The sequence below is a fragment of the Chaetodon auriga genome, chromosome 4, assembly GCF_051107435.1.
Source record: "Chaetodon auriga isolate fChaAug3 chromosome 4, fChaAug3.hap1, whole genome shotgun sequence".
In the NCBI taxonomy this organism is placed as follows: domain Eukaryota; kingdom Metazoa; phylum Chordata; class Actinopteri; order Chaetodontiformes; family Chaetodontidae; genus Chaetodon; species Chaetodon auriga.
Window position 1 is genome coordinate 17091097 of NC_135077.1, and position 17422 is coordinate 17108518.

A 17422-nucleotide genomic window follows, 5' to 3' on the forward strand; every position below is an offset into this window, starting at 1 on the left:
ACATGATCTTGTTGAGAACTCTGCCAGGCAGCAAGATGCAGTGGCCAAAAATATCCCCCAAACATCCCCAAATCATCCAAAATATATTACCACAGGTATAATGCTCCCCTCCATGCTTGCGACAGGTGCTCATACAGACAGGGCATCTGGTGATGTGGGAACATTTGAAGCCTCTGTCTCCTCCTGCCAAGTGCAGTTTTTAACAGCAATGAGCAACACATCAAAAAACATATGTTGACCAGGGATGTATGAACAAGGATAGATCCATGTTGGAGACTTCTGAAAAGATTCCACCAAAGGTCTGTCAAACTGAATTATTCTGATATTTCAAAATCTGAATCTGTAACATTGCTTTCTGTTAAAGTAATGGATTTTTTCCCATTAAAATACACAGTAGAGTGGATTCTTCACCTTTATGCAATGATTTTATTTAAACATGGCAGGACCAGTTTGAAAAGAGACACAATGCGCTGCTGCAGCTAGAGAAAAGAGATGGAGATAATGATTGAGTGTTTTCAGGTCTCTCACTGGCTTCATCAGCAAAGGATTTTAGAACTTGTTGAAGTCTTAATTAATGGCCATCGTGAGCATGAGGGAAGCTCGCCCCCCACTACTCAGCAGTAAATCCCCTAATATGTTTTCACATCAGTCTCACTATGTATTAGATACAGAATTGAAAGTGGAAAAATTAGGCAGGGAGACAGCTGGTCTGATGATTATTCTGATTTAGATTTTTTTTTCTTTTACCCCTCTCTGTGAGGTAGGAGTGGGCGATGTGAATATATATACCTGTGGAATATATGAATGATGTGTCCATCATGTTTCATCCTGTGAGATCTATTCCTTTAATATCTCGAGTTGTGTCAGGCTTTCTGGGCAATAATGAAAGTCAATGAACTGCTTACCATTATTGGACTTCCGCTTGATTTTTACATCAACATGTTGAAATATTTGTCAGAATTTAATTCGTTACATTAGTCTATTATTTTAACCATAAGAAAGTTATCCATCGGTTTTCCTGAAATGTTACTATATTACATCATATATCAATACCATGGTTTAAAATGACATACATCATGATCATTTCTAAATACAGCCACGGTACGTGCAAAAGCCATCAGAAACACAGTCCATTTGTAAATGATTGCGTTCTGTTCTTATTTCTATTTTACACAGCGTCCCAGCTTTGTTGGAATCAGGGTTGTGTTAGCTGTTTGTCATTCCACGTGTGTCCAGATTGAAAAATATCACATCAGTACTTTTTCCTTAACTAATCAACAGCAATAGAAGGAATTTGGTGGACTAATAAATGTCTTTAGTTTCATGAATAATAGATTGTTCAAGAGACTGCTGCACTTGTCATGCATTAAAATGAGTGCAAACTCCATTTTTGGTTAAAAATTCAAAGGAAAAATTTTTCCATCTTTACATCAGATTGTCCAACAAGGCTTACCGATGATTGTCTACAACCATCCTGTGTCATTTTAATGTTTCAGGTCTGTTTAATAATTGAAAGCAAGAAAAAGCACATTATGTATTCATAAGGCTGGCCTCGTCTCAGCTTACTGTGTTTTTGTAACCCTGGTGTTGGAGTTAACTACACTTTTAACATACAGTTTTTAATTAATACTGCAAAAGTTTCTCATGTAGACAAACAAATCTTCAAAACTTGTGCAAAGAATTCTGTGATTTTCCATTTTATTATGATTTGAATTCATCTTGTCGCTTTGGCTAAAACATGGTTGTTCGGGTATGTCATTATTATTCAAACATTCACACCTTAATCCTGCTTCACATCCAAAACACAGCGAGGTGAAGCTCTAATGTAAAATATATTGGATTTATCAGCTATTTCACAATATGGCCTCTCTCCATCTCTCCAAGGTCAGAACTATCGTCCCTGAAAGACTATGCACCTCCTCACCTTGGCACAGTTCTCATAATAACTTTATTTTTATGACTTTTCTCCCCCTTTCTTGCCCCTCCCTCACCTTTTGCCTTTTAGTCTCCTCCACAGGGGTTGTGTCTTTCTCTCGCTTCACATCCTGCCGCACAAAAAACACAAATCCCCTCAAAGTGAAACAGACACAGAGGCATAGACACACACACACAAGCACAGTTCAAAAACACACGAGGAGTGTGTCCTTTCTGGTGTTTGGCATTGTCCTTGTTTATTCATATTTATTACCAATGAAATATGAATGACAGAACTCTTGCGGACATTTTCTGTTCCCCTGGTTCCACAAATACCCCAAGCATGCAAAAAAAGATGATATTGGCCAAAAGTGTGTCCTCCTAACACATGTACATACACACATTTCTCTGCATTGCTGAAATTTTGATGTGGAAAAAGGCTGTTGGGCTGTTAAAAGACTGTCTCCAGCAGGCAGGCGGTTTTATCGAGGACAACTGGGAAGGCTCTCAGAACTTACATCAATGTTAAACAAATAAAAATGTGATATTTCAAACAAGACCTTTCCACCATATTCTGCTGTCGAATCAAGACAACAAACATTTGTGTTTTGCAATTCAATGTCTGGGTGGGTGGATAATGATACACACTGTGCTTTAGTAAATGCAGAGCAATCACTGGAAAATATAAACCGTTGTCCTCCCAGGTCAGGGAAAGCATATTTAAGTATATGATATGAAAGTGCACCTGTATTAATATTATTCAGAGGGTATGCACTGAAATTGCATTAATTGAAAGCTTCTTTTGATTTGATGTCAGTAGTTGAAGTTGAGGTAAAAGGATTCTGAATAATCATGGACTGTGTTGTATTTATTTCTATGAAAATGTGACCATATCTAAGTGTACTGTTGTTGTGCCTCCAAATTAAACAAAATTGGAACCTTGTTTTAGTATGATATCGCAGAATGTTTGCTAAAGTGCAGGGAGTCATTTGACTCTATCAGATGTTTTTGGTTTGGTTTGGTGGATGAAAACCTTTCTCATACGTTTGGAAAATACAACATGTCAGACTACGGGGATAGGAAGATGAAGCCCCGGACATGCGCGTCCACCGTTCATCAGCCTTCATTAAGGTGCAGACAGGTGTTTAATATCTGATATTGAGCAGTATAAAAAAGAAAAAAACATAGAAATTTAAATCATATGAAGAAACAATGCAGCAGCGTGTATTGTTTCAGGAGTTACACATGGTAAAAAGTACAATAGATATCCAAGAATGAAATCATGTAAAATACAACAGTTGTGTGTCTAAGATTCAAATATCAGTGAGAATAAAAATCAAATGTGTCTAAATTGAATTAGGGCATACTATCTAGTCTTTGTAAAAGTAGCTGTGAGCACTATCATGGAAACTCCTGCTGTATATTTCATTGAATATGACGAGCTGGGTCCTCCACCGGGGGCCTGTGAGGTTGTAACAACTGACACCTGGCAGCATGACTCCAAGCTTCAAGCCTGAGGGTTCAAGCCAGTTTGTTTTGTGCTACTCTGTGTTGTTGTTTTAAGGTTTCTGTAAGGGCCCAGGACATGGATTAACAGCAGAGTCGAAATTACAATGGATCAGCAAATCCTTCCAAACTGCAGGGCTGCCTGCATGTTAAACCACAGTGCGTTAAAACAGAAGATGAGATGTGTAAGGGTGGAGGATTTGGAGTTTTTTAAAAGCAGAGCTGTGCTGAGTTACAAAAGTAAAGTAACTAGTAATGTAACTTTATTTTTACCGCTAGGCAACAAGTAACGTAATTACTTTTAGATGAGTATTATGTTCAATGAGTAACTGATAAAAATTTTCTCTCATTATGTTTCATGAGAGTATTTAGGTAACTAGCTAAGGAAGAAGATGATGGCCTCATTCTTAATCCTGACTGCAAAGATGTTATTAATAGTGTAATTCCAAAAAAAAAAAAAAAACAGCTGTCAGTGAACACAAACAGACCTTTTTGAAGACCTAAACAACCTAGTAGCTGCTACCCCTGTCGCCTGTAATTAACAGGCAAAGTACAAGTTCTCCTCTTTTCATGATGTCCAAGTCAAAGTCCTCCCTGAGCCTATAATGTTCCATCCAAACAGGGCAGAGAAGGCCTTATTGTCCAGCATCCAGAGTTTTACTCTATTTTCTGTTAAACTCCAGGACAGCTGAATCATTTGTATGTAAGAACACAGAAGCTGAGCAGGCCGATTTCATGTTATTAATACTGTATTAAGTACAAATGATCAGAGGCCCCCGGACACTGGCGCTCCACCAATGATGGCCGGAGGCTCAGCGTGCAACTGCTGGTCCCTCCTGGACAGATAGGAAGCCACCTACCTCGGGGTTGTATCATCATGTCAAGTGCCTTTAGCTTGGAAAGAATATGTTGCTTAATGAAGCTCTCAGACACGTAGTAAAACCTATTAAAATGTAATTTAATAAATCTGGAATAATATACAAAGGCCACTAGAATTCTTCTACATATATGACAGCTCTTATACACATTACATATACAGCTAATACATAGCTGCAGCTGTGGTCTTAAAAATGTGAGTACATTGAGATAAGAGGTAATCTATTGATATAGCAGCATTGATACATATTGTCACAAGATAATTATAACTGATGCTAATAATTCCAGTGTCAGAGCAATAACTGCTCAGTGCCTTAAAATATGAATATGTCAGCTGCAAGTGCAATATTTCTAGTGACTTTTTTAATATCTTTATGAGTTAAAAGTGATTAAATGCTAAATGACAGTCGGATGGATGTTAGGCTGTCAGTACCAGAGACATTATTTAAACCTATTAAATGTAGATGTTGTGTGAGGGTGTGTGTGTCTGTGTGTCTGTGCCTTCCCTCAGTATTTACTTACCTGATAGCTTTGTCAGCCTTCTCTCCAAAACCTCTGTCTCTAAACTGAATATTGTTTCAAGGTTAATGTGTATATCGTGAATCCTAAACATACAAATAAGCATATTAAGCATGAACATCGTAGTCTCAGAGTTACATTCAGTTGTCAATCACAAATCATAAACATGGACGGATGGTTAATAAAATCCCAGAATTCAGTTTCTGCAGTGAAGAAAAATTGCCTTCTTGAAGTCATGTATTTCATTTGAATTTCTGATTTCTGATTGTGGCTAATAATTTTTTTTAATCCCTTTAAAAATATATTAAAAGTTTCTCCTCATCATCTGACGCTGAATGCATGTCTTCTCACCTTGATGAGGGGAGATGTCATGGTCTGCCTGTTTCCTCATCAGTCACACATTAACACTTATGCTCTCACCGCCGTCTGTGTGCATGTTGCAGGTTCCACTCACACTGTGTCCAGACTCCACACTACAGTAGTATTATAAACAGGCACTAATGGAGACAAAGCACTATTTGTTCTGTTCGTTGACAAGATGTCAGCAAATTTTGTTGAAAAGGTTTGTTGAAGGATGCAAATCAAACTACTGCCAGTTTCAAAAAGGAAAACCACACAAAAAATAGGCAAAATGTTTTTTCCAAAGATTCCGCACCTTTAAAAACATTATCCAATATGTCCTCCAAGACGTCACACCACCATCTGCAACGTGTTTGAATTTCTTTACCCAACTGAGACACAAGGTAGCACAGACTGCCCAGCATTGTGAGAAGCTTGGCTAACTTCTCACAGCACTAATGCAGCCAAATAAAACTAAGAAACAATAAAGGTAGGTGGCCAAGACGCATAACACTGAACTGCTCTCCTCTGAAAAGAGACATGAAGTCCACACTCAGAGTGGACAAAGTGTATCTTTCCTCTTCAACTTTTCTTTTATTACTTCTCTTAATGTGCTCTCTACCCTTAATTCTGGCTCACTAATGGCTAATTTCTGCATGTATCTGAAAAACGGAAAAGGCCAATTTTCTGATGATCGTTCAAATAATCATTTTAAACATTTAACATTGCATGAACAGAAAAAACTACATTTACCATTTGTGTATTTCCCTCTTATACAGTAATCCCCTGGCAGATCATACATTTGTAAAAGCATAAAATACACATTACACACTGGCTGCTGGGACGATGCTGCTAACTTTGCCAATGTTGTCAAGTTCAGGCAATACAGAATTGACACCACTACACAACGTAAGATTCACTTGATGCGCATTTTGCTTATCAAACAGATTCACCGGCCTGGAAGCGCGGTTTGCCTGCCATCTGAGACATTGCTTGCGTGCGATCAGTGAAGTGTGTCGCTCTTCTTCATGCAAATGCATTTAGCATTTAAAGGAGGACTGCACACATAACGAGCAGATTTGATAAATATGGTTTACTGCACATTCGAGTACATTTATGAAGGCTCACCCAATATTCAGGGTTAGTTTCACATGGGAAATTCTTTGCCCCTACAACGTGTAGTGCGGATTTGAAATGGTAAATTAAAGGAAGGTTGTGGTGGAGGAGACAAAATCACCATGACAGCAGAAACATGTGTAGGAGAGCTACAGTGAATTATTTAGAAATTAGAGTGACAGCTTCTTAGAAAGAAAAGTAGTGCAGTAATAATAAAGAAACCGTTTTTACAATAGACAAAGATGGGATGAGTTGTGGCTTTGTGGTCATTTAACCTGAATTTGAGCTGATGCATTATGGTGTGTGCGCGCTTGACATGTAGTTGTAATGAGTTGTAAGTTGTAAAACATTTTATACTTTTAATGACTCCTGGTTTTCTGAAACTTGAGATTATTTTAGAGAAATAGATGCCCAAATTATTTCCTCAGTTAGAGTGTAATCGGGCCTTAGTAAATGGTTTGGAAAGTAAAAGTTTCATTTAATGGGAATTATAATTTCAACATGACTTCATTTGATTTCTTTTTCTGGGTTTGATTTCTTTCATGATTTATTACCCCATCACATTCCCATTTCACTACTGAACTGCATCTTTGGAGATCTTGTTTATATGCAGAATGCACCTAAAAGACAGTCCCAGTTACTGATAATTAGCTACTGCTTTAGTAAATCAGACGCTAATTTCATGCAGATTGTGAGCACAAATATGTACATAAATCTGGCCATGACACTCAGAGTCTGGAACTGGATATTATGGGGATTAACAAACCAAATTGAAACTGAGAGTGGAAACTGTGGTAGAAATGGGTTGGCAAGACATTATTTTAGGGTGGTAGCTGCTGTCGTATGCTAGCTCACCACACAGAAGCTATGATGACATGACACTGATATTATTCAAACCTGAGACTGTAGAGAGCTTCCACATGGCTGTTTCCTCATATAATGCAACAGGTATAAGATGGTAGGTTTAATGTCAATGTGAAGTTTGTCCTTTTTCTCTGTCTTAAGAACAACTCTGTCTCATAGAAACTACTTTTTACATTTGTCTCATAATTACATTGTGATGACAACAAAATCACTACCTAGATAATGTTCAGAGACAACCTTTTTTATGAATGAGTGAATGACACACTACATTTATGGGGGTTGCAGGGAGGTTGTTGGGGTGAATGGTAGTCACACAAACTGACACTAGAATCCAAAGACTCTTCTTCTTACATGTCAAGTCACTGCTGACTTTTTCTGTATTAAAACAGACCATGATTCATCCATTGGTTGTTGCTGCCAGTGCCTAAACATAAACATAAAAAAGCTGAATGATGTTGTAGTCACTGCGAGTGGATAGGGTATTGCAAGGCTGCCTTTTGCGGCAGAAAACAAATGAAATATGTTGTCAGTGAACACACTGAGAAGTTCAGCATCAACAGTTTTGCGACTTGACCGGTTTGTTAAATAACAATATTTCCTCATTAAGTTAATAGAAAATGTAATTCAGTCAACATTACGTGTCAAAACCTATTTGCTGTTGCTAATTAGTTGTATATAAAGGTAATGTCTAGGAGGCAGAGCTGCAACCCTTATGCAAATGTTTCTTAATAACTAGCTTTAGGAGTCATCACTGAGCGTGTTCTACAAAACATTTTCAGGTTCAACAACACATTTCTCAGGTGCTACCATAATGCCAGTGTTGAGGCAAGGGCACCACAAGGTGATCACAGGATCACAGGATAGGAAGAGGAATTGATTTGTTATTGAATAGCTTGTATAAAAATACATTTTCAGTTCAGCTGATCCCACTCTACAAACTCACCCCGATTGCGTTCATTGCTGGTCATCCTTTTTGTTTTGTTGTTTTTTTAATGGTTTCACCAGTGTCCAGGCTGTATAATTGTATGATTCAGTGTACAGACTGATTTTGTTCACATCGAGTGTTGAGGAATGAGGAACTTTCCAAATTGTACAGGCAAATTTCAAGCCTACGGAGGTTTAGTGTTTGCTATTCAAAAGGCATTTTTCTTTCGATGGACTATCACTTTAACATATCTGAGGAAACAAGCGCCACATAACCGCAAGCCTAATTTGTGTTGTCATCTCGAGGCACTTTGTAGATCTGCTTCATTGGCGATGAATGAAAGAATGAAATCGTGGACTGATAGATTTAAGCAATTACACCCACATGAGCTTTATTTAAAAGGAGTTAGGGCTAACATTGTTGAACCAAAAAATGTGCTTATATCCGAGGAAAATCACTCTGGGTTGTGTTACACTGTGTACAAAGACGTCCGCTGATTCATTGTCAGTGAAGCGGCTAGAGGACCTCTGAATGCCAGCTCCCATTTTAGCACCGGGTGTGTTGTTTCCAGCTTTGACAGAAAGATCATTTTCACAAAGCTGGAATTAACTTTAGCTGTGAAAGAAAAAACATTTTTGGGACGAGACTAATTTGCTGCTTTGTGACGAATTTGTACAATTTAGGAAACGTGTTTAAATGAGCACAAACAAAAGCTACCTTCAGTCTATTTTATTGCAGTAAGTCAACTATTAAATACCCTCTTACCTTTAAAAGACCTTTTTAGTGTAGAGAGAATTATGCCACTGAATGTTACGCAATTAAGCTCATGCATTTTTCAGTTTCGTGGCAATATCAGCATAAATGCTAACACAGTGGGAATCAGTTAGCCTAGCCCCTCATAACATCTCTTTTGGAAGTGAAGTGTCAGCGGATATGATTTTAAGCAGCAATGCAGATCCTGTAAGACAGCGGGAACAGTCAGTGACCCAAAGTTTTCCAGCTGTGTTGACCGGTTTGGAAGCTGTGGCACAGCACACTCTTGCTCCTAGTTATGTTAGCTCTGATGCTAACTCCAGGGAAAGTTAGTGTAATCTTGTCCCATTGGTTGGAGCTGACACTAATTTCCTGGGACAGGAGTGTAGCGGTGTGTGATTTAGCGGCGTATGCTAAGTGCTGCTGGAGCTGCAGGCTAGTCTGTGGGCACCAGGGCAGAGAGAGCAAGCTGGGAAAGTACTGACTTGACTAACTGGCCTGATTAGACCGGGTGTGAGATGACATGGATCAGATACACACACTAACCCAGCTGGAAAGACAGATTGGCAGAATAAGAGAAAGAGAGTAAAAAAAAAAAAAGAATTACATTAAGAGGAAATGAATAGATAAAGATGATTAGCAGACGAGGATGAAATGTTAGAAAACTGGGAGAGGGGAGGATGAAGAGATCCAGAGACAGTAGGTTAATTTTGCGGACGTGATGTTTCCTCCTGGGGTGTTTTTCAGCTCTGCTGGACTGTGGTGGTGTAAAAAATTGGCTGAGATGCAACGTACCATTCGCATCATGGTTTCATTAGCTCTCATTCAGCCTAAGGCATTTCACACTGCATTTCCTCTACTCATCTGCTTCTCTTAGATCCACTCACATTACAGGGAAAGGTAACACAGTCAGAGCTGAACCGGGAACAGGAGCTTCAACTCCTCTGTGTTAGACTGGAACTTGGTTAGGATATAGAGTTGAAATAAATGTTATTTTTCATTGCAGTAAATGTTATTGATTGATTCAGACACTTGTGTGCCTTTAGCGATTTGGAATGTTTCCCCCCATGACTGGGGTAAAATCAGATTACATTTATTTCAGGGTTATTTTATCCATTAATAGCTGGCACTTTACTTTGAACATTGCCTACAGGCATAGATTATGTTCAAATAAAGGCAGACAGTGGAAGAGAGATTTAGGGCGTCTCATGAAGTCCGATTAGCGGTTTAGCAAAAATAAAGTTAGGTTGAGCCCTGGTCTCCTCATGGTCACCCACTTTGAAACTGAACTCAGTGAATGTTGAATAGTGGAGGACAGAAAGAGGACAGTAAACTCCCAGCTCCAGTTTGCGCCTATCATGGTTATATCATAATCTTTGGTTTTGCACTTGAGACTTGCACTAATAATTACATTCAAGGCACATATCTGAATCCCACTGTTTATATATATATATATCAAAGATAAATACAAGCAAGTCTTTGAGAAACCCACTGGGTCGATTTACAGCACTCCCTGCGTTTTTGAAGACATGTTCAGAATACACAAGACTCTTTAATCCTGATGCTTCAAAATGTATCCATGACACGGACAAAGATGGCAAGACGTCACAGATCTGCCTTGTCTCGAACAACTTATCATATATACAAACATATAAAACAGTAGTAGTATTTTAGATAAATGAAAATGGTAAGAGTTTCAGTTTTTACTATGAAAAGTGTCATCTCGTTACTGCTTAATGCATTGCTCTCTTTCTATCCATTATGAATTTACTGGTAGTATTCAGAACATGATACTTGTTGTCAACCTTTCTTATGCCTTCTATAAACAAATTGAAGGGTATTTACTCAGAATTGATTTATAAGTCATTTTTGAAAATATGGACATATCAGTAGTATCTTTCTTTTTTTACCTTGACTGTAACATATAACCACCTGACAACATGGTAAAACATAAACAGCTGTTTTTTTTTTTTTTACAGCCCTTTTATCTAAAGCACGCTACAGTTTGCCTCTCATTCACCCATTCACACACCAGTGGCAATGAGTTGCTTACTGGTCTGACCATTGGGAGCAATTTGGGGTTCACTGTTTTGTGCAGTGATATTTTGACACATGGACTGGATGAACCGCCAGTCCTGTTATTAGTGCTTTTCCTCCTGAGCCACAGCCAACCAGCATACAGTATGTCTCACCTGCACCTGTGACAGGCTGCTGATAGAATACGATAGAATAGAATAGATATTTATTGCCCACCAAGGTGGAAATTTGTCTTTGCTCACCAAAACATAAGAAACAGACAGGCAGTTAGTAAACCAAACACAAGGTCACATTGCACATTAAAAACAGTTCATGTCAGTGTTTTGAATCTCATCAGTCACTTTGTAGACTTGAGAATATTGATGGCACTCGGGATGATGGAGTTTTTAAATGCATCATCACTTGATAGAGGGACTCTTGGAGCTGAGAGGCTCAAACTGGCTGAAGAGAAGATGGGAGTCATTTGACAGGATACTCACCTGCTTCCTTCTTCCTTATGTAAAAAGCTGAGTCACGGAATTTTGGGGTTTTCCAACTATTTTGCATGCCATTGAGACACTGCTAGAAAGTTTATTCATCGATCTACGGTTCAGGTGACCGTACCAGGCAGGAACGCAGAATACTGTCAAGGTAAATAAATGTTGTTACAGCCTTAGTGTATGAGATTTGTAACATAATTCGGGACTGAACTGGTCTGTTTTGTGAGGCAAACTGTTCTTTGGGTCATGGGTGGATCCAGGATGGGACCTGAGGGGCATTGACTCTATCTGAAATCTGATTGGCCCCTGAAGCTCAGAGCGTTGTGATCTTGTGTGTCTATAAATGTGTATGTTATTCTCAAATGTACAATACAATAAAGTGAAATTGCTTTATTCAGCTCTGTGTGTTGTGCCCAGGGACTATGATAATAGAAATATGGACGGACTATTCTTGCTTCCCAACATTATGTGAAATGAAGCTGGCAAGAAGGCAGAAATAGAAGAAGAGTCTGCACCGTATGAGTAGGGGTTGAGGGGTCTTGTACTTGTCCTCCTCAATAAATGATGTCCTGAATTTTGTCTTCGACCTTTCAGAGACAGTTCTGTCACAAGTTGATTTGCTGTTAGATAGGTTTTGTGGTTATTTTCACGTATAAAAACCCTCCACATAGTACTGGGCCCCCGCTGTGTCAAGTATGGCTCCTTTGTGGTCCCTGGTTTAAGAATGTATATCCGCCCCTGCCTTGGCTTCATTTTTGGTGTTTGTCTGTGTGTTTCTAGGGTATAATGGGTGTAGTGGGCTGGATATTGCTCCTACTCTCCCAGATGATGGTGCCTGTGGCGTCCCAGAAGCCTCCAGGGCTCAGTGTGGGTGTGATCATGGGCCAGACGCGCCATGTTTCTGATCAGGAGCTCCGTCCACCTCGGCGCCCTGATGATGCCCTCGACGTTTCGGTGGTAATACTGAGGATCAACCAGACTGACCCAAAGTCTGTGATTACACAGGTGAGAAATGTTGTGTACGTTCACCAATATTGTACAAATGCCATCTATCACACACACAGGCTCTTGTTTGACAACTGTCTGCTTCACTGTGTCCCAAGGTGTGTGAGCTTCTGTCACGCACTCGTCTCCATGGCATAGTGTTTGCCGATGGCACCGATCAGGAGGCCATCGCCCAGATCCTTGACTTCCTCTCCGTTCAGACGCAACTTCCCGTCCTGGGAGTCCACGGAGGCTCTTCTATGATTATGGCTGACAAGGTGAGTGACCCTGAACACACACAAGCACAGACAGGCTCAAGCGCACACACAGATGCACACAAAACATACTCCTGCTTTTTTGGATACACACTGTGTTTTGGAGATTAGGGAGCTGTAATCCCTCCGCTCAGCCCTCTGTAAATGTTAGGATAATGGATAATGCTTTTCAACCTACACTTTTTTTCAGATGTCCTGGCACGTTAGCAATTAGGTCAGACTTTCATTGACACACTTGGTATTTAGAAAGTCACTGCCTCTGAAATGCATCTAACAATTCAACGAAATCCACAATGCTACAGCATGAAAAATGACCCCATAAGACACAGAATATATACTTTTATGTTCCCGTTACAGAAATATTGTGTCTTTAGCTGGTGGGAATATGAAATGATATAAAACCACAGCTTTTGATAAATGTTATTTTTTGCTTCCAGTGAGTTACTTTATGCTCTTTGAAATGGATATTTCCAGGTTGTTTGAGTGAAGAATGGACATGGTTCACTTGCTTCATAAATCAACTGTCATGTTGTAAATTAGATCAGAAAATGACACAAAAGGAGGTTTTTGATGCTTTTCTGTGCTATCAGGATGGCTCTGTCTGATTATTTTTGTGGAAGTATAGAGTAGAAAGACTGCCAACACACTGAATCGATGCTCGGTATCACCCTAAGCAATTTTATGTTAATTAGCGTTTTAAAAGGTTGCATAGTGCACATTTAAAAGTATAATATTCACAAGGTAAGCAGAAGTCTTTGCATAGAACATGCAGAATTCTCTGGTACATCATTTTTGTTTTAACAGATGATCAAGCATTGTTTAAATATGTAATAATGCGTTTTCTGCTTGGTCTAAAGAACTGGGCTATGCAAAGCCAAAAGAAATAGAGTAGAAATGGCGGGCTGTGTGTAGCTGTATCACGTCCAGTGCTCAGTGGGATGCTAGAAAAATAGATTCCTAGTTTTTAAAAGAAAGAAGAGAAAATATCCTTTAAGATTGGATTTTTGTTTTATTTTGGTGTGATGCTCAGTGCAACGTTAGGGATGTACATCTCTTTCTTAGCAGAATTCTCCCTCTGGTACTGACTCTGAAGACCTCGCTGACTGACAGAAAGACTGAAGAAGCTTTGATAAAAACACAACTGGTTCTTTACCTTTTAAATCTCTCAGGGCACAGCAACCAAAACACAGGAACCGATAACTGCAGCAATACAGCCTTTTGAAGTACGAGTTGATGGGGGATGCGGTGTGTGCGTCTGTGTGTGTGTGTGTGTGTGTGTGTGTGTGTGCAGCATATGTGTGAGAATAGCGAAGAGACAGAGTGAGAGTGAGTTGGCTTGAAGGTTAGGGGAGAGAGGTTGTAACATGAAGGTCACTGGCTTGAAACCCCCACTGAGTATATAATGACAGGGCAAAATAAATAAATTGTATTTTTCCCGCCCTCAGTCGCTGCTGTTGATGTGCCATTAAACGAGGTACTTAACCCCCGACTGCTCTAATTGAACTGCTCAGGAGCCAACAGTACAGGAGTGCGGTCATTCTTGGCAGCTCCCAGGCGTGAACATGAGTGTGTGTAGCCTGTAACTAACCAGCCCCCTGCTACTCCTCCTGCAGGCTTGTCGTGTAAATACCTGCCTGCGGTCCACTGGCAGGCAAATCGTTGAAAAAGCATTGTTGGCAGATTGGTATTTGTTCTGAAGTTTTGATCCGTGTGGTCGTTTATCAGCACCTGCCAGAAGGACAGGTGTGAATATTGATGGTTTTCCTCCCCTGTACCCTGGGTCTGTATTTGAATCATTTCTTGTTTTGTATTGCATTCGTGATTAGGACCGCAACTAAGGATTATTTGTGTTACTTGTTGATTATTTTTGGATTAATTAATTAATTGTTGTGTCTATAAAATGCTACAAAATGGTGAGAACTGCTCATAGAAGAGGGGATGGGATGGGAATCCTGAGACACCATTTAAAATACTGCACAGGCTGCATTATACACCATTATTGAGAGGCAAGGTCGGCTCAAAGGCAGATTTTCCTACAAAACAATGTAAAGATGCACACAAAAGTAATCTCTCTCAATCATCACTTGACCTACGGGAAGTGTGTGGTGGTGTATGTATCTACAGAGACATATTATTATTCAGAATGCCAATAAAAAGATGGAAAAGAAAAATTGTTTCCTAAATCCAGATCTTCAGAACTCTTGTTTGGTTCAACCAGCACTGAAAAACCCAAATATATTAAATGTATAATGATATCAAACAGATGGAACCGGCAAATTGTCACATTTGAGAAGCTGTAGCCTGCAGAGTTTGCCGCTTTTGCTGATAAATGATTGACGGATCAATTGATTATTAGAATGGCAATTATTTTTCTGTTGAGTGACAAATGTATTAATCAGTGAATCATTTCAGCACCAGTGGTGATGATGCGCTGTAGCATGGCCCTATCTTGCCTGGTGACAGAGCCAAACAAGACTATTATGGATGACTCTCAGTGAGGCTGACACATGCTTTACACTTGACACTCACACTGTGAGAGTGATCTCATCACACTGACCCTGCTCTAGCACTGTCCTCAGCTATATTCATCAATGATTTCAGAATATGATACACATATAAACCACAATTGGAACAAAAAGGTGGACCCCAACAAGCATAATTTGCTGAGAAAAAAAAGATTTGTCTCCTTGTAATGCTTCTTGGCCGTGCATCTGTTGCTTTCATACCTGCTGTCAGTGATGTAGTGGTAATCTGGAGGATTGAAAGAAATCCCAGTGGGCTAGTAACAATTCACCCTGATTGCTGTGGGCTAACAGACAATATAGTGCTTTCTGCTGCCTGAGCATGCAGTCTTGTGCTCTTTGTCTCCACATACACACACAAGCATTCTCTTAATGTTGCAATCAAGTCTATAGTATAGGAATGAAAAATGAGCGGCTCATCCCCTGTTACCTTGGTCATCCCGGCTCAGTCCAGTAGTAGTCTACACATCATGTTTTAGATGGAGAGCAAAAAACAGAAGGAAGACGATGGTGCCAAGAAAATACAGGAAAAAAAACTTCAGCAGGCAGGCAAGTGCTCTAAAATAATGGATATACGCGGAGGTGGGCAGTGCAAGTGTGAAATACTTGGTGTTAAAGCAGTGTTAAGCTGCCAAAATGCAAACTTAACTGTCATGATTATGTCACATTTCAAATAAAGGCTTTCTCCAGTTGTCATTTTTATCAGTAGCTGGCCGCAGAGCCATCACACTCTGTCACATAAATGGGAGCAGGCATTGCAGGCATCCCTGAAAACTGTGATAAACAAGATTGTGGAGACCAGTAACTTAACTAGAACGGCTCCTCTGCTTTTAAAAAGGACAGTTTTTATTTGTCAAGATTCCCTTGAGTCTAGACACAGTGTGACTTCTGAGCTCAGCTTCAATTTGTTTTTTGCCAGTGACAATATTTTTATCTGCTTTTCAGTTGGGAATAAATGTGCTGATTTTAAGTCAAGCACAGGTTTGCTGATTAGTTGTGTGCGGTTTGGTTGCAGTTACCAGGACAGGACTTATTGTTGCCATATTCAAGATTGTGGGTCTACTCCTGAACTGTCTGATCATTTCTCCACCTTTCTGACACCACCAAATCAAAAAGCAAGTGTAATATCTGCATATATTTGTAACTGATATACACCGTATAAGAAAAAGCTTCATGCCTGAGGGATCGTTTAGCAGTTGCCACCCATACAAACCCTCCCCATCATCCCTTTTGGAACTGCAGTCCACATGACTCCCGACCTCCACATAAACAGCTTTCACAGATGTTTAGCGTGAACAGTCTTGGGGAAACACAACCTCCCTTTAAGCTCAGTGTGCAAATGTCCAAATACTCACCCATGCATATCCACATATTGTAATGGTGTTATGAATATGTTAAAAAACTAACGAATGAATGAAGGAAAGAATAAGCATATAAAGACCTGCAGGCAAAAATGGGCTTTGTTCCTTGTAAGAGATTTATTTTGATTGATCTACTGGCCGGGGACAAACCCTTGAAACCTTGCTGACACTAATATTGTTTCTGCATTAAAGGGTTTTTGTTTTTCCGACACTGTACTTCTCCCTGTACCTCTGCCAGAATCTGCAACGTTCAAAATAAGTTCCACCTCAATTGGATCAGCCCTAATAAATGAAAGAATCATCCATTTTTGTGTGCCAAACCCATTTTTTTTCCCTAAATGAAAACAAATGGATCAATGTCAGAACAGGCCCAACCTCTCTCCCTGCCTCTCTCCCTCGCGTTCGCTCTACCCCTTTCTCTGCCTCCTCATCATTCCCCTATAATGCATGTCAGTGTGGAACAGTCAGGCATAAACTACGAGAAGTTGGATGATGTGCTGTGAGAAGGGAGACACGTTTAGGGAACACAGAATTGATGGGGAGAAAGGGCATGTGTAAGCCCAGGAGAGGAACAGGATTAGTTTGGAATGTTGTACTTCCATTACAGAGCGACCGCTTTGGGAAATAAGAAATGTTGTTGGCTTTACCTCACCCCCATATGTGCTCACTCATTCTCTGCCAACCTTGTTCATCTCCTCTTTTGACTTCCTTCTTCTCGGTGTGCGGGGGATAGAGGATGGGGGTTGGGGGTCACAGTGCGTAGCATAAGAACACGAACATGCTGAAATGGAAGGTTGTGAATTAAACATGCATGTTCTTTCTGCTTTGCTGTACCACTGTGGTGGGATGCTACCCTTCTGTGGTGTCTGAGTATTTGCATGTGTGCGTGTGTGTGTGTGTGTGTGTGTGTGTGTGTGTGTGTGTGTGTGTGTGTGTGTGTGTGCGTGTGTGT

At 39.9% G+C, this 17422-nt stretch overlaps 1 protein-coding gene across 1 annotated transcript in view; it reads left to right on the top strand.

Annotated features, from left to right (window-relative positions):
- grin2ab (glutamate receptor, ionotropic, N-methyl D-aspartate 2A, b) overlaps positions 1 to 17422 on the top strand; it is an 89129-nt gene that overhangs the window by 9646 nt on the left and 62061 nt on the right. The window contains exons 4-5 of the mRNA XM_076727819.1: positions 12109 to 12333; positions 12432 to 12590. Of these exons, the coding sequence (XP_076583934.1) occupies positions 12109 to 12333; positions 12432 to 12590 (384 nt within the window). The remainder of the gene's footprint in view (positions 1 to 12108; positions 12334 to 12431; positions 12591 to 17422) is intronic.